We start from the raw sequence: 26,644 nt of genomic DNA on the forward strand, positions 1-26,644 counted from the left end.
GAAGGCCCTAGGCTTCAACAAGCTGTTGAAATCATTGCCAACATCTCCAAAAATCATCTAAAAATACAGAGATCTCACACAACAATGCGAATTTCCTCCTTTTGGAAAAATAGGAGGCCCAGTGACAGTGGCTAGTGCTTCCCCACGGCCTCAGTAGGCTGACGGCGAGGAGCAGCTGGTCTCATCACACAGAACAGGTGCCTCAACTCACCAGCCTCCACCCAGCCCCTCACTTATTCCCATTACCTGCCTGGGCCCCGTGTTCAGATGCATGCTTCAACCTCTTCCTTAGAGACGTACAAAGGCTGAGGGAGTTTGGCAAACATACTAAAATTATACACACAGTTTTAACAGCAGCAAATGGTGTCTAATATGTGATTTGCAAAAGTTAGTCATTACAAAACAGACAAGTTCAGAGATGGGTAAAAGGACAGGAATTTTAAAAGATTCTTCCCTTTGCAAGAACTTCAAAAATGATTCAATTAACAGAAATCCAAATTATACACAGTCTCAAACAAAATGAGCCTTGGTGTAGCAAGTATTGATGACTATAATGAGCCCACTGGCCTTTGGAATAATTCAAGCACAGCCAAGTGGTGGCATTTGTCATCTTTGTAAATAAAAAGCGTCTGTCGGGAGCCTCATTAGCAAACCCTCATTACTGGGCTGACAGATTGTTGTCGAAATATGTTCTCAACAGACATACGTGCAAGCCCCCAAACAAACAAGTTGAAATGCAAAGTCACCATTCACAGTCATGAGGCAGCTTGAAGGTCAGGTCCTAAAGAAAACTCAAAGCAACAGGTGCCCACAGTGGCTCCTATTTTGAGAAACAGAAAGAAAGGGAAGGAGAGAAGGAGAAAAGGAAGGAGAGAAGAAAAAAGTTAGAGAAAAGGAATCTCCGGTTTGGAATAAAGTACTGTTTTAGGCACTCTTCATGTATGAAGTCTCTTAACCCTCGTGACCGCGATGAGGTAGGAACTATAATTATCCCATTTTACAAAAGAATGACCTACCTGAGGCAGAGAGAAGTAATTTGCCCAGGGTTACACAGATAATAAGTGACAATGTCAGGATTTGAATGTACATGGCCATCACATTGCGCTTCCTGTCTGATGCAGGAAGGAGTATGATGGTTGCCTAATATTTCCATCCTCTCAATATCTGAATCCCCAAAACTATATCCCTACTAAGCTACTTTCCAGCTGAGTACTTCCAGTGCTGTAAAACATCATGAGGCATCACATTCTATGTTTACACTCCTAATAATCTGTCCATAACTACTGGGAATAATTAACCATTAGCAATAGCGTCAATGCTGGTAAAGGTTTTGTTTTGTTTCTTTCAAGTTATAAATTAATCTTCACAATAATCCTATAGAGTAGATACTATTATTGCCTTAGTTTTGCAAATGAAAATAGAGAGGCACAGAATGATTAAGCAGCTTGCTCATGGTCACACAGCTAGTCAGTGATGTAACTAAGATTTAAACCCAAGCATCTGACTCCGCAGAGATGACACTCCACAGCCGTGCACTATAACAACTCCTTTGTTTGCAGTTCTACCCCATGCCACCAACTAAATAAGAACATCTTTGGAATATTACTAGCCACCATTTTTTGATTGCTTAATATAGGCAAAGCTGTATGTTAAGTGTTGTACATGCATTTTCTCATTTAGTCCTCATATCAATACTATGAGCCAAGTATCATCATTCCCATTTTATAGATGAAGAAATTGAAATTCAAGTCAGTTGATGTACTGAGCCAAATCACACAGCCAGGGTTCAAGGGCAAATCTGTGTGGCTTCAAAGCCAGCCCTCAATGCTTTTCTGCCACATTAGCCACTGTGTGATGAGTACATATACAGAAAAAGTTCTCTTAGAGCACAAATACAGACAAGGGTCTCATAGTTGTAGTGACCTGAATCTACCTGATGGCCAAAGCCACCAAAATCTACCAGAGACTAGGAAAACAATCAAGGGACCAAAAGTCCCTACCCAGAGCTCATGCGTACATCTGCTTCTCCATGACAGGATCTCCATGATCAGGATCCCTTGAATCCCTGGTCCAGGAACTCTGCCTGCTCAGACCCTTGAGGCTCAGTTACCTACGGACACCTTGTAGCTTTTCTGATTCTTAGAACTTCAGCTCACTCCTGAGCAAGGAATCTATTGACTATTACCCAGCATACACGTTCTGTTTCCAAGATTCAAGTTCAATCAACACTGATGGTTCACCTACTACGTACATGACACTGGGCTAAGTACTTTAAGAAATAAATATCCTGTGATCCTTGATGAGAAGGGCTTATTACCACCTCCACTTGCAAGATAATTATAATGCATTGACTGCATCAGGGCTCTCCTTAGGACTTTTTCCTGACATCTCCACCTCTGCTGGGCCATTGACTTCCATGACTCCTGATGTCGGCTCCCTAATCTGGTCATCTGTCAGCTGTATCTGGCTGTACTCCAAGACCTGACCAGGCAGATAACAATAGTTGGCATCCATAGCAAAATGCACAACAATGAACACCATGATCAAAAGCAGGCACACAGCACTTGCCATATCCCAGGACTTGCCCCCAGGCTGAACACCTTTTCCTATTAAATAATAGCAACCCCATCCATGAGATAAGCACTTCTGTTTTAATAGGGAACTCATAAAGTGCATCCTGGGGGAAGATGAGAAAAGGAAAATGTTTACCATTCTTCTTGACAGTTAGAAAGTACCAATTCTTCAAACTGTCCTCCCTTCCCACATCCCAAATACTAAAACAAAATGTACCTAAATTCTCTAATCATCTAGCATCTGTGGAGAGTAGGGAGAAAGTTGAGGAGAGATTAAAAATATCCCAGGATAGAGACGCCTGGGTGGCTCAGTCGGTTGAGCGTCCGACTTCAGCTCAGGTCATGATCTCACAGTATGTGGGTTCGAGCCCCGCCTTGGGCTCTGTGCTGACAGCTCAGATCCTGGAGCCTGCTTCAGATTCTGTGGCTCACTCTGAATCTGTCCCTCCCCCACTCATGCTCTGTCTCTCTCTCTGTCTCAAAAATAAATAAAGCATTAAAAAAATTTTTTTTAAATATTCCAGGACATTAAAAAAAAATCGATGGCCTAAAGATCCAGTCTTCTCTCTGCTATCTATAAGCAGCATAATTTTTGGTCATGTCACTAAAGCCTGAGTGTTTTCATCTATAAAATGAGGGAAATAACATGCACCCCACAGGGTGTTACAAAACTATTTTTAAAACATGATTATGAAGTAAACCATCTAGTAACGGTATAAAACCTTGGAGGGGAGGAAAACACCAATTTCAGGATAAGTATTACCTACAGTATGGACAAAAAGACAAGAATAGAATAGAGGAGGGATAAACAGAGAGTTTCATATGTATCTAAAGTTTTTATTTCTTGAAGTCTGAAGTAAACGTTGCAAATTTTAATATTTGTTTATTGAGTGGCAATTGCTTGAATGTATTTTACTTTCCTGTATGATTTTGATTTCCTGTATAATATTAATATCAGATATAAGTTAGCAGTTATCAGTGGTTAAGAGTGTGCTCTCTGGAAGCAAAGCTCAGATTTATATGGAGATCTACAACTTACTGTCTGTGTGATCTTAGACATTTCTCTGAGCCTCAGTTTTCTTATCTGTAAAATGGAAATAATAATAGTGTCTGTCTCATAAGGCTGAAGTTAGATAAGGAATTCAGAGTTTGTCCAGTGCCTGGCATATGGTGAGTGTTCAAAATTAGTAAATACCATTCTCTCTTTTAAAAATCAAAAATCATCATCAATAACAACCACTACCAGAGAAAGTTGGCAGGGCATATTTTCTATTTTATTTACAGAACGTACAGATTTTTTTTTAAGTTTATTTATTTATTTTGAGGGCGGGGAGGGATAGAGAGAAAGGGAGAAAGAAAGAATCAAGCTGAGCCCAATGCAAGGCTCGAACTCACAAACTGTGAGATCATGACCTGAGCAGAAAACAAGTCAGACACTTAACCGGCTGAGATACCTGGGCGCCCTGAGAACCTGCAGATTTTGAGTACCATCACTTTTTCCCAGTGAAGTCCCAACAAAGTAAATGACACATGCTTCAAATTCAACAAAATAGAAGTTTACTGATGATTTTGCCTCACCCTCATTCAGAAGAGAAGTTCACTTTCACAGGACCTGTCTCTAAAGCAGACCCAAACAAAGGGACATTTCCCTGCAGAGTAGCACTTTAAAAGGATGCCCTGTCAAATGTTCATCAAGACCCTCTCTTACCCTAAGAGTAAAGAACTTTGATCACTCTCAGTGGAGTTGTTAGTACAGAAGCTGCTACATGGCTCCGGGTCCACCCTACTCTGCGAGTGGTAGATTCAAAATTCTCTTTGCAAACCTCTTGGCAGCCCAACAAGAACGAGGTAATGCACACATGCCAACTTAGAAAGAGCTCCAAATATTTTTAAGTGAGAAAAGCAAATCTCAGAGTGGGATGCACAGTGTGGTCCCATTTCTAGGAAACAACCAAAGCTATGCCTTACCTTAAAAAGCAAAAGGAACTATGTTGGCCTCCTCCTTCATACCTTCCCTTTGTTTCATTTTACTGGTGAACAAAATTCAAAAGTTCCTTGGGAACCACTGTACAGAAATCTCATTCTCTTCCCACTAAGAGTGCGCCCCCATGACCCAGACAAGCGTATTTATCAGTAGATGGAATGAGACTTGACCTGTTGTTCCAGAAAGAAAGCAAATAATTCAAGGGGGAGCATTTAGTCCCTCTGAAGGGCTTAGAAAGAAGAGTCTAAACAAGCAGGATTCCTCCCCAAGACCATCCCCCACCATAGTGTATGTCATCAGAAAAGAAAGAGAGACAGACAGAGAGACACAGGGGTCTTTGGAGGTGGTAGTCACTGCCTTCAGAGCGCTTGGTATAGCTTCTCCACCCACAAGCCAGACAGGCATGAGGGGTAGAGTCCAGCAGATTCACAGCTAGGGACGTTTGGCATCTCATACCCCAGCTACATGACTATTCATGCAGGGGACTGGCTGATCTTTGGGCTTATTTGATCAAGGAAGACAGAGATTTGGAAAGAAAGCATGCCAAACTCCCTCCCACCCCCAGCCTTGCTTAAGCTGGAGAAGGAGGGGAGGCATTAAACTGGATATAAGATTGAAATCTTCTTTTGAAATGTCATTAAATATCAGGAAAGATGTCAACCAAATATGACTGAAGGAAGTGAATGAGGAAAAATAACACTGATTTTTTTTTATGTTTATCCTCCCATAAGGACTTCTGACTGCTCAATAAACATATGTATTTATGTGTTTTTTACCCAGAACATAGAATCAGAACATAGAATGTTTATGCTACCTCTGGGTAAAAAGGGCAGCCTGAGAGATATACTATGGACCAAAAAATAAGCATTAGGATATCTAAGGCTTAGCAACAATGGGTACCCTTCTGAACTGTCTGAATTTTCAACAGAACAAAATATTAAATTTAGTATAGGCAAGGAAGGGCTGGCCTCACCTACTCCAGGCAATCAGAGAGCCAGCTTCCAGATTCTCTGGGCTATACTGTAGACAGATATACCTCCCGGTCTCCATGTGGCTGTGTATAATGGGAGGAAGGATGGAATTAATCAACACAAAACACCTAAGAGTGTTCTAACATAGAGTCTAGCATGGTGCTAGACAGCTTCTCTACTTTCTGTCATGTTATCCTCATAACAACCTTAAGAACAGACAATGGTAACCCATTTCACAGGTAAGAAAACTGAAGCCCACCTACCCCAGACCATTCAACTAGTGGGTAGTGGAGCAGAGAATAACTTTCTGATTCAAAAGCTCATGATCTTTCCACTCCTTTTTTGTTTGTTTGTTTGTTTGGGGGGAGGATTTAAAAACCATCGAAAAGTACAAAAAATAAACTAACAACCACTCACATTCCTACCACCTAGAATTAATCATTACTAATATCTGGAGATGGGTGCTTCACATCTTAAAGACTATATTATCTTTTTTGTCTAAAATAGATATGGGCTGTTACAAAGAATTTAAAGTAAGCAGGAAAGTATAAATATAGAAGCTAAAAGAATCATCCCGAATCCCATTACCCATAAAAAGAAAAATACTATTAACATCATTTTAGTCAACTTCTCATTTATATTTATATACACAGAATAACAGATGGATAAATAGATAAAATATCATTTCCAAAAATTCTCGTAAAAATTAGCATATAGTAAAGATTTATGCAAATAAAAATCTCAAATACCAAACTTAATCTTATTTATTTGTATTTAATAAAAGAAAAAGAAATGGAGTGAAATTGAAGGAAATGCTGAAACTTTGATTAAATGTTTCTTCTTAGGGGAATCCTCTTGCACTGTTGGTGGGAATGCAAACTGGTGCAGCCACTCTGGAAAATAGTATGGAGGCTCCTCAAATAGTTAAAAATAGAACTACCGTATGACCCAGCAATTGTACTACTAGGTATTTATCCAAAGAATACGAAAATACTGATTCAAAGGGATACATGCACCCCAAAGTTTATAGCAGCATTATCTTCAATAGCCAAATTATGGAAATAGCTCAGTATTCATTGACTCATAAATGGATAAACAAGATGTGGCATACACATACAATGGAAGATTACTCAGCCATAACAAAGAATGAAATCCTGCTACTTGCAGCAACACGGATGGAGCTAGAGAGTATTTTGCTACGAAATAAGTCAGTCAAAGACAAATACCATATGATTTCACTCATGTGTGGAATTTAAGAAACAAAACAAATGAGCAAAGGGGAAAAAAGAGGGAGGGCAGCAAACCAAGAAACAGACTCTTAACTATAGAGAACAAACTGATGGTTACCAGAGGGGAGGTGAGTAGGGGGATGGATGAAATAGGTAGTGGGGATTAAGGAGGGCACTTGTGATGAGCACTGGGTGATGTACGAAAGTACTGAATCACTGTATTGTATACCTGAAACTAATATTATTCTGTATGTTAACTAACTGGAATTTGAATAAAAACTTAAAAATAAAATTAAATAAATAAATTTCTCTTCTTTACACAAAAAAAAAATCCTGAAAACTCCTTAAAAATAGTTATGAAATGCATTAAAAGATTGGTGTGGTTAAAAGTTTGTAATTGTTCTGTTTTATTTCTCATATTGACCAAGTCTCTGTTAGGATAATATCATAAAGTTAATCTATTCCCTTCTACCCCTCACTGCTCAATTTTATGTGCTGTGTTTTTTTTTCTTTACATTGTCCATTTCCCTAACATTAACATTATTTTTGGTAGTCATAAATATTGTGACTTTTAATATCAATCTCTATAAATTCATTCGTTTAGACTCAGTGCTCACCACTATTTCCTTTTATCACAGCCTTTTACTTCCTGTATTATGAAATTTTGATTCAGGTCTCAATTGGCTGGATTTTATTTTTCAATTAGGTTTCTATAAGAGGGTCTCATGAGCACACCCCCCAGGTCTTTTTATTACATCACCCTGACTAATTTTTGACTGACACTGTGGTTTTCACCTTTTTATGTTTGCCAGAAACAGGTTTTCAATCAGAATCATAGGCAGAACTTCGCATCTGCAAAGCAGACAACACCGGACCTGATCTCAGAGCCTTTAGCTGTCCAAGGTCCTCAGGGAAACCTTAAAATCCCATAAATTCCAGTTTGAAAACTCCCTATGGATATGGCTGCATGCATGATGAGTCTTGATAATTTGTATACCAATGCTTCAGATAAATAGAATCATTTTAGCAGACTTCTGAACATTGAATATACATTTTCAAAGTACTCATGAACTGGCAATCACTCGCTAAATTAATATGCCTAGCTCTTTCCAGAAAGGCAATGTGGCTGCTTCTTGCCAGGATACATTAAAATAAAACTAATAAAATAGAATTAAAAGAGGAAAACCAGAACCAAAGAGGTTAGCAACAAGGACACTAATCCCAAAGACAAATAAAGGTGGCTTGAGTCATCAAGTGTGACCTTTCCGAAGGTCGGGACCAGGCCAGGCAAGGGAATGAAAGGCTCTGACTGTGTGCTACCCGTGTGGTCAGTTTACTGGCCTCAAGCTCTTTCTCCAGGAAAACGAAACGGAAAATACTTGTCTGAATCTCAAAATGTGGGACATGGCAAATAATTACCAGTTTTTTTTCACTGTCTTGGTAGCTATGGAGTGAAAGAAAGGCTGTGGGCTTATACACATGGGGAGGGAAACAGCCACACTCCCTGTGTGACCCTCAGCGAGTCATTTCTCTTCCCTGAGTCTTGTTTCCTGACTTGCAGACGTGAGGCCTCACGCCTGTTTCTCAGGATTAGCATTCAGCAGCATGGGAGACACAGTGAGGAGAGTTGTCATCTGTTTATATTTTCATTCTTTGACCTTGCTGAATACTTACAGTTTGCTTATCTGCCACTGGGTAGAACCAGATTTGTGAAAGATGGGTTGCAGTGTGGAAGGGGGCAGGGGGGTTGGAACCATATACTCTCCTTCCTGCCCCTGTCCCATTCACTCTGTGTGTAAAAGGTTTTAACAGGGCCAGACTGGGATTTTCAGAGGCCTGGACTCTAAAAAGTGCTTCGTTTCACCTCACATACAACCCAAAATAACAATAACACTAAAGGATAAGACAAATGTAAGGAAGGTGAACAAAGTTCTCATTTCTCCCTTGATGACCCGGCTAAAGCTGTTTTGAAATATCAAATATCAAATTCTTTCCTCCTCACAAAAGCTTTTCTGCTTGTTTGCTTTTTGGTTTGCGTGTGTGTGTGTGTGTATGTGTGTGTGTGTGTGTACGCTTGTGTGCATGTTTGCATGTGTGTGTACGCGTATCTGTGAGTGTGCTGTGTATGCTTGTGTGCCAATCTGCAGAACAGCCTTGGAAGTTACATACAGCTAATCTGGCACTGGAGATAAGACTTGTCCTGTGGGTGGCTGTGAGGAGTAACTAGACTAGCATGTCAGCATTGTGCACACTAGCATGTCAGCACTGACTAGCATGTCAGCTGACTAGCATGTCAGCACTTTAGCACAGTGCCTCCAGTACGTGGTAAGCATCCAACGATGGCTAGTTCTATAGGCACCTCTGTTCTTCTGGCTGGCTGTTTCCCCTGGAGGGGCTCTCCTTCACAGTAGCACACCCGTTTCCTGCCCACCCCTCACTCCCATCACAGCACAGGAGAGCATCACCTGAGGGATTAGCTGGGAGGGAGGGATGGGCCTGGGTGCTCAGTCCACTCACCTCTTCTTTCTTCTTCCTCTGCCCAGCTACAGGAAGGACATATGCTCTCCACACAGTCAGATTAGTGGCAGGCCCAGGGAAGTGGAGAACTGTGGAGGTCTTGCTCTGCCAGTGACGACTGGGAGAGTCTGGCTCAGAGTGGCCGACACATTGGCAAGTTTCTTTAGTATTACACCCAAGCCACACTCCCAATATCAATTTTATCAGTGACATAGGTGATATATTGATTCATAATGGCCTAACTCATGGGTCCAAGGCCATTAGCTTTTGTGCAAGTTTTAAAGAGTACCCCTACGACCACCAGCACCACCATGGGTAAACACAGCCCAATACACGCTTGGCTTCACAAGAGAATGGCACCTCTGTGGGAAGAAAGAGATGCCACTTTGCCCAAGACAGGGCCCCCAGCTCGGTGCAGGGTGTGAGCACTGCTCCCTGGACCAGGCACAGTGCCTATACCACACAGTTGTGCATATCAGTTCTCCTGGAATCAAGGGTATAATTTCCTAAGCCCTTCAAACCCCTAATAGTGCTGATTTCCCTTTATAACCTTATTAGTATTGATACTAAGAAAGAAGGTGGGTGTCATAGGCCCTAAGAGCCTCATGGCTATGGCAAATGGACAGCACAACAAACATCAAACCACACAGTCAGGCCTTTGCTACTAAGCATAAATTCCTAAAATAACAAAGCATTATTTTCAGTACATTCAAATTACTAATATTATCAAAATTCATAACAGACCACACACAGCTCCAGGTTCCAAGAGAGGGCTGGAGGTGCTGGGTATATGCTGCAGGCGTCCCAACACCATCAGCTAGGGGTCCTGGCGTCCCTGGATCACCTGAGCCAGTGACTCACCTCCGCAGGTCTCCTGTATTCGCACCACATCACCAATCTGCAGGGAGAGCTGGAGGGCTCCACTCCCTTGGAAGTTGTATATGGCTGTGAAACAGAAGAGAGGGGCAGCCTGGTCAGACTTCTGGATACTGATAATCACTGCTCCTCCCTGTTTTCCCTGCCTTGAGTTTACCCAACACCATGCAGACTACATGGGCTAACAAGACTAATGCAGAACCCACTGCCTACCACAGGACTGAATGCAGCCCCAGCCTGGCTGCTAAAGGCCCTCACTCACTGACCAAACCTGACCTCTCCCAGCACAGGTTCTGCACTCCAGTCTGCATGACAAGAACGCTGTTCATATCATCTACCATAGGTTGACCTCTCACAGTGCACCAGGCATGTGCTCTGCACATCTTCTCATTCCCTTCTCACAGCAACCCTGTGAGGTATAAACTGTGATCCCATTTTGCAGATGGAAAACAGAGGTGCTGAAAAGTTAAATAATCTGGTGAAAATCATCAGGCCAGGAACTGACAGGAAAATCAGTATCTAACTTCCATATTCTCAACCACCATGATGAGGTACTTGCTGCTCCCCAATTACTCCCTCCTGGTGACAACAGCCTGACATCCAAGGATGTGCTGTCTCCCAATTTCCATTATCAGTGCCTGGGGGCAGTAGTTGGCTGTGAAGTAGCCAGAGTCCCCTCTGTGCTGTCAGAACCTCCGTTAACCTCTTAGAACACGACCTCATGCCATATCATTGCAGTGCGTAGGCCGTGCTCAGCGTCACTTGCTAAGTGAAGACCAGGCCACATTGTTAATCCATGTTAGGGTTGCAGCCTACTTTCCAAAGGCTAAAAATGGAACCACCAGCTTAGTAGGTCTTCAAGAACAGAAAAAGACACAATGCATGTGGTTTGATTTAAAGAAAGTCTCTCAGGAGACTGAACAGTATGATCCTAGAATGTTGTCATCATTCATTCATGCAGCGAATATTCAGTAAGTGGCTATGATGTGCCAGGCACATGCTAGGCACTGATCTCACTTTATTGGTGAACACAGAAATAAATATAAGTTTACAAAAGATGATACATGTGAAAGAGAAACAATAGAGCCTGGTATAGAGTTATAGGGCACATCACATTTTGTTGGGGTATTTAGGAAAGGTATTTAGGAAAGGCCTCTCAGACAACATCAAAAGAAACCTCTGTGGATGGAGTAAGATACGAGAGGAAAAGGTGATACAAGATGAGGCTGAAGAAGTAGGGACCAGGTCCCGCACAGACTTGTGATGAGTTTAAGCTTTACTCCAAGAGAATGAGAAGCTGGAGGGATTTTATTTATTTATTTGGGAATAGATTTATTGGGATACAATTTGCCCATATGAGGTATATAATTCAACAATTTATTCACAGAGTTGTGCAGGCATCACCGTGATTAATTCTAGAACAATCTCATCACCTCGGAAAGTTACCCCAGCCCCAAGTGGCTACTAATCTACTTTCTGTCTCTACAGATATGTTTATTCTGGGCACTGCATACAAATAGAATCATATAATACATGGTCTTTTGTGACTGGCTTCTTTCACTCAGCAGTGTCCTCAAGATTCATCCATGGGGTAGCAACTGTTGCAACTCAATTTACTCCCTCTCCCACTGGTCCTCAGTTTCCTCATATGTCAACAAAACAAAATGTATTCAAAAACTACTTCTTCAGGTGACTTCAGCAAAAATGGCAGAGTAAGGAACTCCACGTGCCTGTCCCTCCAAAGAAGTAATGAGAAATCTGACAAAAGCTGTCAGAATCAACTGTATCAGAACCCTAGAAAATAGTCAAAAGTTTACACCAAGAAAATGCTTAATCAAGAAAAAGGCAACTGAAACCTGGTAAAGCTTTCTGGCATTTTAACTTACCCTTACTCCCCACCTCGGTGATGGTCTTGAAAATGGTATTCTGTGTCCTTTGTGTGGGTTTCTAGAGCCAGACGGAGCAGAGAGGACCTTGTTCTAAGAAACTGTAGTTGTTTGTTTCGACCTGTGTGTGGGCTCCCCAAAGGATTAGAGCTATGAGCTTGTCCTTTATTATTGTTTATTATTTATGCTTTGGAGGAATGAGGGGAGTAGAAGTAAATTAAGTCAATGGTAAGACTACCAGGAGGACTCAGGATTCCTCTCATTTAGCTCAATCTATTATCTGCCCTGTTTGGTCACATGATTCATCAGCAATGAGCTTCTGTTTGGTTTGGAGACCACTGGGATTAGAGAGACAGAACAATGGCCTTTTCATGGGCCTTTCCACATTTACTCTGCCTCCCTCCATCCAATCGCCACACATTAGCCAGAGCAATAGTCAGTGCAATGGGATTATATCACTCCCCTGCTTAACTAACACTCTTCTGCCTTCCACCCACTGGCATGTGTATAAACAAGAGTCTATCCATACAGTGGAATATTATTTAGCCACAGAAAGGAATAAAGTAGTTACAGTTACTACAATATGGATAAATATGGAATGAACAATACCCACATATACCAGGGGATCTGGAAGGCTATGCACATGGTTGGACATGCTAATAAAGGATGGAGAAGGCCGTAAACTCTCAACTCTGACTGACCTTCAAGCACCATGCTGTCAGGAAATGCAGGCAGGCTAAGGCAGAGCTGCAAGTGGCCTGGTTAAGTGTTAAAAGTATGCCCCAATACACACATACAGAGTCCAGCTGCAAACAGTAGATTTTTTTTTTCTTTCAACTTCAGGCATTTGGAGATTTGAGTGACCATACTGCAACAAATAATACAGTCTTCACAAAAGTACTTTAGAAAAGTCATTAAACAAACAAACCATTATATCCTATATTAGGCAGCTACAACAAGCCCTGACAAGGAAGAGAATCTGACATCTGAGCTAGCACATTATAATATTCAAGATATTCAATTTTCAACACAAAATTATGAGGCATGTAAACAAACAAACAAACAAACAAACAAGAAAGTATGGCCTATTCACAGAAGAAAAAAAAGAAATTAATAGAAATTCCTCACAAACGATATACATTGGATTTATAAGAAAAAGACTTTAAATCAATTGTCTTTATGCTCAAGTAGCTAAAGAAAACTATGGGCAAATAACTAAGTAAAACCAAAAGAATAATGTCGCATAATATAGAGAATATTATTAAATAGACAGAAATGACAAACTAATAAAATAGAAATTCTGTAGCTAAAAAATACAATAAAAAATGTTAGAGAGGCTCAATTGCAGACTTGAGCAGTCAGAAGAAAGAATCAATAACCTTGAAAGTAGGTCAGTTGAGATCAGCCAGCCTGAGAAGTAGAAAGAAAAGAGAATAAAGAAAAATGAACAGTGCCTAAGTGACCTGTGGGATACTATCAAGCACACAAACTTCATACAATGGGAGATTCCATAATTAAAGGAAAGAGAGATAAAGGAGTAGAAAGCATATTTGAAAAAATAATGGCCAGAAACTTTCATTTGATGGAAGACATAAATCTACAGACCCAAAAAGGTCAGTGCTATCTGAGCAAAATAAACACAGATATCCACACTGAGACATAATGGTCAAACTGTCAAAAACCAAAAACAAACAAACAAACAAAAAAAACCAAAAACAAAACCCAGAGAATTTTAAAAACATCAAGAGAGAAGCAAATCATCATGTACAAAGACTCCTAAATAAAATTAATAAGTGATTTCTCTTCAGAAACCACAGAGGCTAGAAGGCAGTGGGATGTCATATTTAAAGTGCTAAAAGGAAAAAAAAATCAACCAAGAATTCTATCTCTCAAAAAAGTATTCTTCAAATATAAAGAAGAAGAGATAAACAGAAACAGAGGTCCATCACTAATAGACAACTGGAAAGACAAATACATAAAATAATAATTATAAAATCTATAATATACACATATACACAATGTATAAAAATGTAATGTGTGACAATAACAAAAGGGGAGAGAAAGATTTGTACAGAAGCAGAGGTTTTGTCTACTATTGAAGCTAAATTGGTATTAACTCAAAATATATTCTTATTATGGTAAGATGTTAATTGTGAACCCCAGGTTAACCTCTAAGAAAATAAGCAAAAAACACAGAGAAAAGTAAATGAGAAAGGAATCAAATCAGTAAACTAGAAAAAATCAATTAAACACAAAAGAAGGTAGTAATGAACTGAAGAACAAAAAAACATGTAAGATACATAGAAAACAAATAGCAAAATGTTGGAAGTAAAACTTTCCTTATGAGTATTTACATTAAATGTAAATGAATAAAACTGTCTTGGCAAAAGGCAGAGATTGGTAGAAAGATTATAAAACAATAACCAAACACACACACAGACGCACACACACACAGACAGACACACACACACCCCCCACCATGATCCAGTTGTATGTTATCTACAAGAGACTCACTTTATATCCACAAATACATGTTAGGTTCAAAGTAAAAGAATGGGGAAAAATGTTCCTTGCACATAGTAACAAAAAACACTGTAGTGGGTATGGTAATACCAGACAAAACAGACTTTAAGTCAAAAGTGTTTCAAGAGACAAAGAAGAGTATTATATATTAGCAAAAGGGTCAACACACCAAGAAGATATAGCAATTATAAACAGATGTCCCTAATAACAGCACCAAAATGTATGAAGCAAACACTGACAAAATTAAAAGGAGAACTAGGCAGAGGCTGATAATAACCAGAGACTTCAATGTCCCACTATCAGTAATGTACAGAACATGTAAGCATAAAGTCAGTAAGAAAATAGAATATGTGAGCCATACTGTAAATAACCAGACCTAAAGGACATATACAAAATACTCCATCCTGCAACAGCAAAATGCACTTTCTTCTCAAATGCATATGGAACATTTTCTAGAATAGCCCATAAGTTAGGCCACAAAACACATCTCAATACATTACAAACACTGAAATTATACAAACTATCTTTTCCAATGACAGAGGAATGAAGCTAGAAATGAATAAGAGAAATAAAACTGGAAAATTTACAACTATGTGCAAATCAAACAATATACTCTTTTTTGAGAGAGAGAGAGAAAGAGCGCACATGTATGCACACTAGCAGGAGAGGGGAAGAGGGAGAGGGAGAGAGAATCTCAAGCAGACTCCTCGCTCAGTGCAGAGCCCAACTCAGGGCTCAGTCTCAGAACTGTGAGATCATGACCCGAACCAAAGTCAAGAGTTGGCTGTACAACCAACTGAGCCACCCAGGTGTCCCTAAACAATATACTCTTAAGCAACAAGGTATCAAAGAAGAACTCACAAGGAAAATTAGAAAATATTTTGAGACAAATGAAAATGAAAACACAACCTCACAAAACTTATGGATGGAGTGAAAGCAGTAATCATATCAGTGAAGGAGGCTTGGAGAAGAAATGAGATCAGATTCCTCCTCAAACATAAAAAAGAAGCATTTATAATATTGTTTCACTGTGTCCCAGAGAAGCATATTCTCAATTGTCCTTTTGTGTTGTCTTCATAACTACTACACGAGGTAGCTACTATCCTCATTTTACAGATGAGGAAAATGAGGTACAGAGGGTTTGAGTGGCTCACCCATAATCTCCCCTTACCCTCTTGGTAGTAAGAGCCAGGACTGTAACCCAGCCCTGTGCCTTATTCATTCTCTGCACCTGTTTCCTCCCCACAGAACCTAGATGGCAGGTACTCAGGTGTTCACCAGACCCTGCTTCACGCTTCAGTCTTGCCACATTCTCTACGGGGAAAAGGAAGAAACTTAGAGGCTATTTAGTCCAAACACCTATACAAATCAGCCCTTTCACCATGGGACCAACTAGTGTTTGTAGGTATTCATAGTAATGGAAAATCTTGATCCTGAGAGACGATAAAACTTGGGAGTCAAGAGTCTATCTGGAGTCACGCAGATGTGGCCCCTGGGCCTCGTTTTGCCCTTTATTGGCTCTGGCCTCAAACCCAGAGCCACAGCATGTGATTATACAGGTTTTGCCCTGCAAGGGGTGACCCATTGGAGGTTAGTGTGCAACCTGTGATCTGGGCAGGGGAGGGGTATTATTTTTGTAATCCACCCAAAGTCACTGTAAGGGCCAGTGGAAGGCTGCTGGAGCAGCTTCACACCCCTGAGTCTCATTTTCCCCAATCGTAGAATGGAGGAGATGATAGTCCCTAATTTGCAGGGTTCTTAGGAAGCTCAGCTGACATTAAAACACAAAGGATTTACTGGTGTCTGGCCATAGTAAGTCCTCAATAAATGGTCATCATTTTTCTCTTTATTAGCATTATAAAACCTCCTAAAGCAATCTTTTCAATCTTTTCAGAAGAACTCCTTCAGAGCTCTTCTTTAGATCACCTTAAATCTGTCTCCCTGCAGTTTGCAACAAATGACACTGTTGGTCAACACTGAATAAAATTAATCCTTTGTTCAAAACCAGACCTTGAGAAGGCCCTCAGGGGACTCAGGAATCTCTTCTCCTGCATAAACATAGCATGTTTCTCTGTTGCCTTTACACTTGGTCTGATTTCAAACCCTGTTCCCACACAGGCTGCTGACATTTGGACCTGCTCCAGCTTGCTGGTGCTCTAACTCAGACCCTCCCACTCCTTGCTCCCTCCAACCCCAGAAATTTGGCTGAGAACATGTCTGTCACAGACCTGGGCAGGGCCATGGAGGCAACTGAGATTTCTAACAGAAGAATCCCATCCACAAAATAAGTTGGCCTCTGGGGAACTAGCAAATAAGGTCTGTCCGTCAGACACTAGGAGGGTGGGGTGAGACTGTGTTTTGTTCCCTATTTCCTCTCCATCTTTCCTTAGGAATCCCTTCCTCACCCTCTGCCCAGCTTCATCAGATTAGAAGGTTCCAACTGATCAATTTAAGAAAATGTCTTGGATAGATCTTGAAACATGGTATTCAACATGAAGGTCTGTATTCATTCCAAAGACTCACATTGTATGAAAATGAAAGTAACTGATGTTGCTGTTTAATTTAAAAATGTATTTCTGCGTTTGCATAAGGGCCTCTATTCTCAAGGCTCCATTTGGGGAAAATCAGACATTACTGACAAGGAAGTGGCTTTGCATACCAATACCCTATTCTGTTAAATTTTCTAAATGACTAACAGGAAACTTTGAACAAGAATGCTACTGTTTGCTAAAGTTTGATTGCTTATCTATGATCCTCATTTGAGTTATTTCTGACCAGTGTAGAAACAGATCACCTTTTTCCCTATTCCCTGTAGGCCTAACCACTGTCAACTTTTGAATGAGGGATGAAAGGGGCAGAAAAACATGAGCAAGATATAGGACAAAAAATAAGTAAAGCCACTAAAATCATAGCCTGCCCCACCCTAGCCATGCCCACCCAAGGAAGATGGAAAAGTGGTGGGTGGCAGGATTCCCAGAGACACCCATTCTAGCTTCCCCTTTCACATAAGGTCTCCAGACACTGGAGAATACGGACACATCTGCATGGAGGATTTGACTTCTTCCTCCATCAAAGTACTATACCCAAGAACCAAGGCAGCAGTTGGTTACTGACAAGCCGGCTCAAACCAAAATACTTATAGCTGAGGATCAAAGGGATGTTTAAAGTACCAAGGTCATCTGGGCTCATTAAACCCAATGAGGACTCTCATACTGGAAATGTGGGTTGGCAAGCCAGTGGAAACAGCTACTTTGAGACAGGTGAGACTTTCAACAACCTTAGAAATAGAACCCATTGATTAGCCACCAATTCCACTTAAACATATTGAGATACACAGTTCATCAGGAACCCAAATTGAGAGAAATAAAAAGTAAACACCATTGTTATAGCATGCAGTGCACAGAAACAACAAGGGTGGGGTCGCTGTAGTTTGTGCAATGTTAGGAGGTAAGTACATGTTTCTCTTGGATTTATAGATGAGGAAACTGAGACACAAAGAGGGTAAACAACTTATCCACCTCATAACTTAGATAGGTCAATTGACTGATCCAGAAGTCTGCTTTCTAACCACTGCACACACTGCTTGCCCACCAAAAAAAGGTAAACACTTATTGGGCATATATTATCTACCAAGCATATATGATTTTTGCAAAGATATTCATCTGAGCACCTACTGTGGGCTAGGTACTGTTCTGAGTCCTGGGGTTATAGTGACAGATAAGACAGATAAAATCCCTGGCATTCTACTAGTATCACTGCAATTAATCTTCACAGTAATCCTCCAAGCTATTACCTTCATGTAACATGTGAGAAGCTCAGAGATTAAGGAACTTGCCCATGACCACACAGCTAGAAAGTGGTAAAAAGTGGATTCAAGCCCAGATCAGAGTCCAAAGTTCTTGCTTCCCTTACCAGCCTATTTCTGATGTTACAATTTTGTGTGTGTGTGTGTGTGTGTGTGTGTGTGTGTGTGTGTGTAGGTATATATTTACATATATGTATATATATATACACACACAGTATACACTAGACTTGTTCATTTCCTGTTTTCTCCAGCCTCGGTGAGGGTGAAGATTGAGTCTGCCTTTTGACCACTGAATTCCCAGTGTTGTTCCCACAGTAGAATTCAATCAATATTTACAGAGCTTTAATAAATACTTGTTGAACTGAAGGGATGCAAACATGAAGGGCAGGTATGCCCCTTCTTCTGGTTAAACTCTTTCATGAATTTCTTAAGATTACTTCAGGAGATGCTGATTCAGCTTAGCTGCCAATTTGATTGCAGCCAAGTGCTCTGTGATCTTTAGGGTGGACTTATACTTTACCTGGGGCCCTGCTCTTTGCTGACATGTTTGAAAGTAAAAGCTTCAGCAAATACCAAGTGTTAATAATAGAGTTTGGAAAAGTAGATACATAAGAGGAGCAAAAACAATAATGGAGAAAAATAATACAATTGCCTTGAGTTCACTTCTCTAGTCCCTGAGCTGGACTTTGGAGGGTCTCTAACCTAGGGGAGTACTCACCTACTGGCAGGCCCACTTTGAATTCACGTGAAACACTCTCATTGTAAATGCACAAGCATTTTGCCTGAAGTCTCTGGGCAAGGTGTTGACAGGCTCAGCACCAAGGCAACATCCTGATGTTGCATCAGGGAGGGCAACTGCCATGACCCAGCAGAAGCTTCCAGCAGCAAGGCCAGAGCTCACATCCAGTGATGGTATTGAATAAGGTTTGAGAATCACAGCCAGAGGTAACCAAGGAGGAAGTATTCCTCCACTGACCAGGAGAAGACAGAGGAATTACAACCTCCACTGAGCTTTTCTGTGCACTAAACACTATTCCAAGGGCTTTATCCATAGTCACCTACTTAATCCTCACCATAATTCTTGGGTACAATCATTGTCATCTCCATTTTACAGATGAGAAGACTGAGGTAGTGTAAGATCAAGTGAATAGTCCAGGATGACACAGCCAGGAAGAAGCCAAAGTGCCTATCACTGTACTCCATTTAAAAAAAATTTTTTTTAACATTTATTTATTTTTGAGAGACAAAGAGAGACAGAGCATGAGCAGGGGAGGGGCAAAGAGAGAGGGAGACACAGAATGCAAAGCAGCTTCCAGGCTCCAAGATGTCAGCACAGAGCCTGATGTGGAGCTCGAACTCATAAACTGCGAGATCATGACCTGAGCCGAAGTCGGACGCTTAACCGACTGAGCCACCCAGAGCCCCTGTACTCCATTTTTAGTAAGCCAAAGGGACATGCTCAGCTGACAAGAGAAAGGTGGGATTGCCATGAGTTCTCTAACTAAGGACAGTGATTCTCAACTAGGGACATTTTTGCCCCCAATGGAACATTTGTCAATGTCTGGAGACATTTTCAGTTGTCACAGTCTGGAGGGGTAAGAGGATGAAGTGAAGGAGCTTCAGCATCTAGCTGATAGAGGTCAGGGATGCTGCTAAACATCCTACAGTGCACAGAACAGCCCCATAACAAAGAAGAATCTGGTCCCAATGTCAATAGTGTCAAAGTTGTTAAGCACTACTCTAAAACATCATTATGGGATTCACTCTCCTTTCCAGAGCTGCTGTAGGTGCACACACACACACTCACACACACTCTCTCCTATATTAACACACTCACACACTAGAATTGGAAGAATGGCTTTATGATGAAACCAAGGGCTGATTTCTTCAGCCCCTCACTTCCAGGGAAGGGAGTATCTGACACTCTGCTGGATCCTGCAAGTTAGAAAAGTGAGATGAGAGGGGATAGTTCCTGCTGTCCTGGAGCTTTTGTAAAATCTAATTGAAGAGACAAAATTAACCCAGAAAAAACAAGAAACTCTTAAAAATAAAAGACTAAGCTGTGGAGTCTCAGAGGAGAGAGATCAAGAGAGGCCCCATGAAGGAAGTGAGACTGGAAGGAGAGGGAGGCACAGAGGGAGGGCGAGGGGGAGAAATGGAGTGAGAACCCCTGAGGAGGTGGGTGGAGAATAAAGGTGGTAAGGGCAGGGAGGAAGGGGGGGAGGCTTGGTGTGATGTGGACATAGTCCCAATGAGGGACAGCTGGACCATGTGAATAAAATCCCAGGGTGACTCTATTTGAGTTTGGGGACAGTGGCCAACTACAGGGGTCCATATGTTTGAGGAAGAGTTCAAGAATACTCCATTCATTGCTGTACTGCTCTCATAGAACCCAGCCTCCTGACAGGAAAGGGTTAGGGTTGAGGAGGTGAAGGCAACTCAGTCCATCTGAATCTTATCAGACCACCAGATAGTGAAAAGCCACCCATAACCCATCACCTCCCCACCCCTACCGCTCATTCATCTACCCACTTATCTACCCACCTGCTCATCCATCCACCCACCCACCCACCCATCCATCCAATTAACAATTACTAATTGAGCACCTGCTCTGTGCCAGAGAAGAGCAAGAGTCATTGTCTTGCTATCATGGAGTTTACATTCTAGGGAAGAGCCAAATAATTCAACATGAACCTGCAATGAAATATGATGAAGGTGATGGAAGAGCTATGGTAGCATGAAGCAAAAGGTGCACCTGTGCCCAACCTGTGAAATGGAGACAGTAGTACTAATAATGGTGTTGTTTGTTGCCTTGAACAAAAAGAAGAAAGAGAGATTACTACTGAATTGTAAGTTTCCTGAGGGCAGAGACTGTGATTTTATCAAAACCAGCTCAGGACCATCACTTAGCATAATACCCAATTTAGGACCATCACTTAACACAGGCTTACTGAATTTAATTGATATGAATAGGCAATAAAAACAGCTCCCCAATAAAAACAGCTTCTTGTCCTTCACAGCTCCCAAAACCAAAAATTTATACCTTGGGCAGAATGCCTTAGCTGTGTCTATTGTATTGGTTTACTAAACAGTTACTGAGTACTTTTACCGGGCTCTTACTTAACTCACTTTCATGGACGGGCCGTGATGAAATTGTAATGCAAAACGGCACACGTACAGATTTGCAAGAAGGAAGTTTATAGCGTCCACTGGATTCCTAAGGGGTCCCATGTTACAATAACAATTACTTTCTCTTATGTAGCATGTTCTTGCTAGTGCCTTATAGCTGGATGGACTCAAAGTTGACCCCAAAACAAAGCTCTGTCCTCAGACAATATGCTATCCAGCGGGCGAAGTGACATGTAGTTTGTTACATAACTAAAAGGTGAAAACTGAGTACTTCAGTAAAACAGAAGAGGCTCCTCCAGGAATGAAGTGTAAGGAAACTGCCTGAAAGAGTTTGCATTTCAGTGAGACCCTGAAGGTCTCTGCTCCTCCATTTCCTTATCTGTGAAAGGATGATAAAAGTACCCATCTCACAGGGTGGTTAAATGTGGTAGCACAAGTGCTCTGTAAATGTACCATGTTGAAAAAAGGTGAGCAATGTTAGTATTTATGACACTGTGGATAACTCAGATCAACAGTTTAAGTAAGGAAGTCTCGTATGCAATTCCATTCTCCCTGCTGCTCATACCAAAAACCTTGGAGTCACTCCTGATTCCTCTCTTTCTCTCATACCTAATTCCAATCTATGAGGAAAATCCCATTTTCTCCACCTACAACACACACATCCAGAATCTAAGCGAATCTCACCTCCTCCACTGCTGCCTCCCTGGTGTGGGCCACCACCATCTCTTGCCTGGGTTATTGTAGTAGTTGCTGGACTGGCCTTCCTGATTCCTCATTTAATTCCCCTCTCTCCATCATAAAGCATCTAGAATAATCCTTTTCAAACAACTCAGAACATTCTTCAATTCTACTGAAACCCCTTCAGTGTCCCACCTCCTTCCATTTAGAGTAAAAGCTGAAGTCATTGCAACATGTGCCAGGCACTACTCAATACAACCTCCCGTCAGAGAATTCATTTCCTACTCTCTGCCTCTTGCTTATTCTCCTCCAGCCACAGGGACCTCCCACACATCAAAGAGGTACCCTCTTCATGACCTTTGCATTGACTGTTGATTCTACCCAGAACATTCTTTCCTGAGACAACTCTCTACTGACACAACTAGTGAGGCAAGCAGCAAATTCCCACTTCCTTGGCAAATCCTCTAGGTTCAGCTGGCACTATGTATGTCCCTCTGCCAAAACCCAACATGCTGATCATGGTGTCTCAGCCCTGGCATTGCCACCACTCAATCCAGTCCAACAAATGACTGCTCAACATCTGTTCTATTCAGAATCTGTGTTGGATCTTGCATCTATGCAAGTCACAGTGTCTACCTGTCTCCTTCTACCATCTTAGTTTAGGCTTGGATTCAAGGGATCATGTGTTGTCAGGAAAACTCTAAGTGCCCTGGAGTAATGTCTAGAGAGGGGTCTGGAAAAGTGAGAAATGAAGTCATATCCCCTTCCAACCCCAGCTTCTATGACTGTAGCTTTAAACTAGTGCAGAAGCTGACAGTGTCCTATTGAGGTCACAGGAGATGACTTTCTCCAAAGAGAACTAAAAACCAAGTAAGACTTAAGAGGCTTACAAACTCAGCCTTACTGTGTTTTAACTCACATCAATTAAATGAAGTAGGAATATGGGAGAAAGTGCCTATTAAAGAGAACCTTTGTAGTGTCTCTACCCAGATTCCTCTGGATTTGGATGGTGATGAGCATTATCATTTCGCATTTGCAGAACATTTGCTACAGAACACAGACTGTGGCACCCATGTGTAATTGACTATTAAAGACCTGTAAGCTTTAAAAAACAAGCAAACAAACAAAAGTCCAAAGATCCAGAAATTATAATATTATGGTGACTACATTGCCTGCCTCAACATACAACAGCAATATAAGGATGTTGATCTCAGGAAGAAGCAGAGCTTAGTAAACACAGTCTGTTAAGGTTCATTCAAATACAAACATTATGATTGGGAACAAGATAGCCACTAACTGATGAAGCTCTCACAAGCCTAGGGATTAGGACCATCTCTTTAGTGGACTCAAAGAGCAGGCACTTCTGAACAATCCCAAATTGCTGATGCTTTAGACAGTGGAAAGCCAGGCACCTAAGAATTGATGCTAGGATGGAATCAGATTTCCAATACATGTTTTTGTTGTTGTTGTTGTTGTTGTTGTTGTTGCACCAGACTAATTTCTAGGGACCAGTCCAAGATATAGTTGGCCTCCATAGCAAAGATACATGTACTAAGATCCCTCCAAGTGTTTCCTTTGGAATTCTTTCCTCCATTGCTCCTCAGAGGCCTTCTCAGACCCTTCTCTCCAATATTCTTATTCACAGAACAAACTCTTTTCTTACACTGGCACATATAATGTAATTACATGTTTATTGATTTTTCCACAAAGTCCTTTTTTTTTTTTTTTTTTGTCTCTCCCACTAGACTATAAGCTCCAACACTGTAGGAACCATATTGGTCTAATTCTAGTAATTTCCTTGTCTAGCATAGGGCCTGCTAGCATAAGAAATCCCCAATAAATATTTAAGAAATAATGAAGAATGAATGAGTAAATGACTGAACAAGTTAATGAGTGAAAAATGCTCTCTATCCCTCCTCCTTGATTATTACCTTGGCAAATGTGAGTCCATCTATTCAGATCTCCTCTCTCAGACCTTTGAACAAATAAATATGGATAAAAGATTCAGTAGACACTTGAATTGCAAAGTCATGCAGAGTTGGGGTGGGTGGCATGTTGGGGCCACTATTATGATGTTATCAGAATATCAAAGTTATGAATGAGTGATGGAATTAGAAGGAGTTGGTGAGGAGAGAGAAGAGAACAGTGCTGATGTGTTAAGAGAAGCTGGGTTGCCACAAGAAGGGGGACAGAGGTTTCCAGGGTGGTCTCAGTTCAGACCCTTCTAGACACCTGCCTCTCATGTTTCCTGGATTTCTTTTTTATTTCCCCTGATCCTTAAAATATACCTACCCCCTCCTCACATACACATAGATACTGCACAACTTTTAATTGAACCAGTCTGAATGGATTTTGTTCCTTTAATAAGAGCCTGTGCTGCACGAGATTCAAGTACCCACTGCCCACTCCAAATCTATCCATTTTGGCATGGAGCAGCTCTGTCTAGGGTCCTGCACTGCAACAGCATCACAGGCATTCCTGTATGTGGGGGTGGTCTCAGATTCATCCATATTCCCCAATCAAGACATGGAAAAAGACCCTTTTCCTACTTTTGCAGAGCCTAGTATGGTTTGCATTGTGCCCCTCCCACAAACAAAAGATGTGTTAGAGTCCTACGCCCCAGTACATCAATGTGTGATCTTATTTGGATAGAGTCTTTACAAAGGTAATCAAGTGAAAATGAGGTCATTAGGGTGGGCCCTAACCCAATAAGGAGTGGTGTCCTTATTAAAAGGAAAATTTGGAGAAAGACACATACACAGGGAGAACACTGTATGGAGATGGAAGTAGATATCAGGATGATGCCTGTGCAAGGCAAGGAGCACCAAAGATTGCCAGCAAACCACTAGAAGCTAGGGAGGGGCATAGAACAGATCCTCCCAAACAGCCCTTAGAAGGCACTACCAATGCTTCCCAACACTGCCAGCAAGTACTCAACCATAACCAGAGACAGCCTGCATATAGAAGAGGTTTCTAGGCATCACTGAAGCCCCCCACACCAATTCCCCCTTTCACTCTCTGTCTGAAAAGCCTGACCTGTCCCTAAATGTCATACCACAGACAATGGGTCATCCCTTATGGACTCAACTGTTACCCATGCCTAGTCCCACAAATTTGTTTGTTGAAGCCTTAATCCCCAGGACCTCAGAATGTAACCAAATTTGGGGATCAGTTCTTTAAGTACATGATTAAATTAAAAATGAGGCTGTTAGTGTGAAGTCCTAATCCCGTATAACTGGCATCCTTCTAAGAGGAAGAGACACTAGGGGTGAGCATGCACAGAGATGACTGCGTGAGGACAAAGCCATGAGACGGCAGGTGTCTGCAAGCCAATGCCTCAGGAGAAACCAATCTACTGGCACCTTGGCCTTGGCCTTCCAGCCTCCAGAACTGTGAGGAAACAAATTTCTATTTTTTAAGCCACCCAGTCTGTGGTACTTTCTTATGGCTGCCTTAAACAAACTGACATATCATCCCCCAAATCCTTCTTCCCCTTCTTCCTTAGAAATGGCACTCCTAATTTTCAGCGGGGTGCATGGCTGCCTGCATTACAGACTACATTTCCTAGCTTCCCTCCTCAGTCACGTGATTAGGCTTTAGCTAATAGGAAACAAGAGGAAGTGTTAAGTGGGCCCTCAGGTAGGTGTCCTTAAGGAGAAAGGTCATGTCCTTCTGCTTCCCTTCATCCTTCTTTCTGGCTGGAAGGGGGACTTGACAACTGGAGCTTGAGCAACCAGCTCAGTTCAGGAGGCAGCAGCCTCATGCTGAGGAAGCAGCATAGTAGACCATGACCCCCTCTTCATGGACCATTTCTGGGCTTTCTATTTGAGGGAGAAATAAACTTCTAGTCTGGGTAAGCCACTGTTTAGAGGCATTCTATCACCCAGTCACACTTATTCTTAACTGATACTGTTATACTCTTCCCTCCTCTCCCTTTTCTGCTCTCCCTTCTCTCCTTCAAGGAGGAAGCTCTCATCACTGAGACTCAGGCAGAGAGGATTAACACAGTAAAGGTGAAAAGGAAATGTTATTATAAGTAGACTCTTGCAGGGTTAACTAATCAGGCAATTAATAGGTAAAAGGTCACTTACTTCTGTTCTTGTATTCCTACATCCAATCCCCGCCCTTCTCACAATTAATTATATTAAATTCTTACGGGTGGCATGCCTGCTCAAAACTTCCATTGTACACAGAACGAAGTCCAAACTTACAAGGTTGGTGTTCAAAGCCCTCACAATCTGGCTGCAACCTACCTCTCCAAAGTTTTTTGTTTTGTTTTGTTTCCCATTATAAACATCTACTAAAACCAAAGCAGAATATTTATTGTTTGATCCAAATGCCACATACATTCCAACATCTTGCCTTTTTCTATGACATTCCCCTTCCCAGATTCCATCCTAGTGTGGTGCAAATGGCCTATAAAGTCAATTGAATTTAAGGCCACGCCCAAGTGCTTCCAAATTATATGAACTC

At 41.4% G+C, this 26,644-nt stretch overlaps 1 protein-coding gene across 2 annotated transcripts in view; it reads right to left on the reverse strand.

The window, feature by feature from the left end:
- Window positions 1-26,644, reverse strand: part of DOCK2 (dedicator of cytokinesis 2) — a 422,892-nt gene that overhangs the window by 392,861 nt on the left and 3,387 nt on the right. For both annotated transcript variants that reach the window (XM_047091278.1, XM_047091279.1), the window contains exon 2: window positions 10,136-10,219. In XM_047091278.1, coding sequence (XP_046947234.1) covers window positions 10,136-10,219 — 84 coding nt within the window. The remainder of the gene's footprint in view (window positions 1-10,135; window positions 10,220-26,644) is intronic.

This window comes from Lynx rufus, unplaced genomic scaffold, assembly GCF_022079265.1.
Source record: "Lynx rufus isolate CCGP_SWC_20201006 ecotype Redwood Valley unplaced genomic scaffold, mLynRuf1.p SCAF_1, whole genome shotgun sequence".
Taxonomy (NCBI): domain Eukaryota; kingdom Metazoa; phylum Chordata; class Mammalia; order Carnivora; family Felidae; genus Lynx; species Lynx rufus.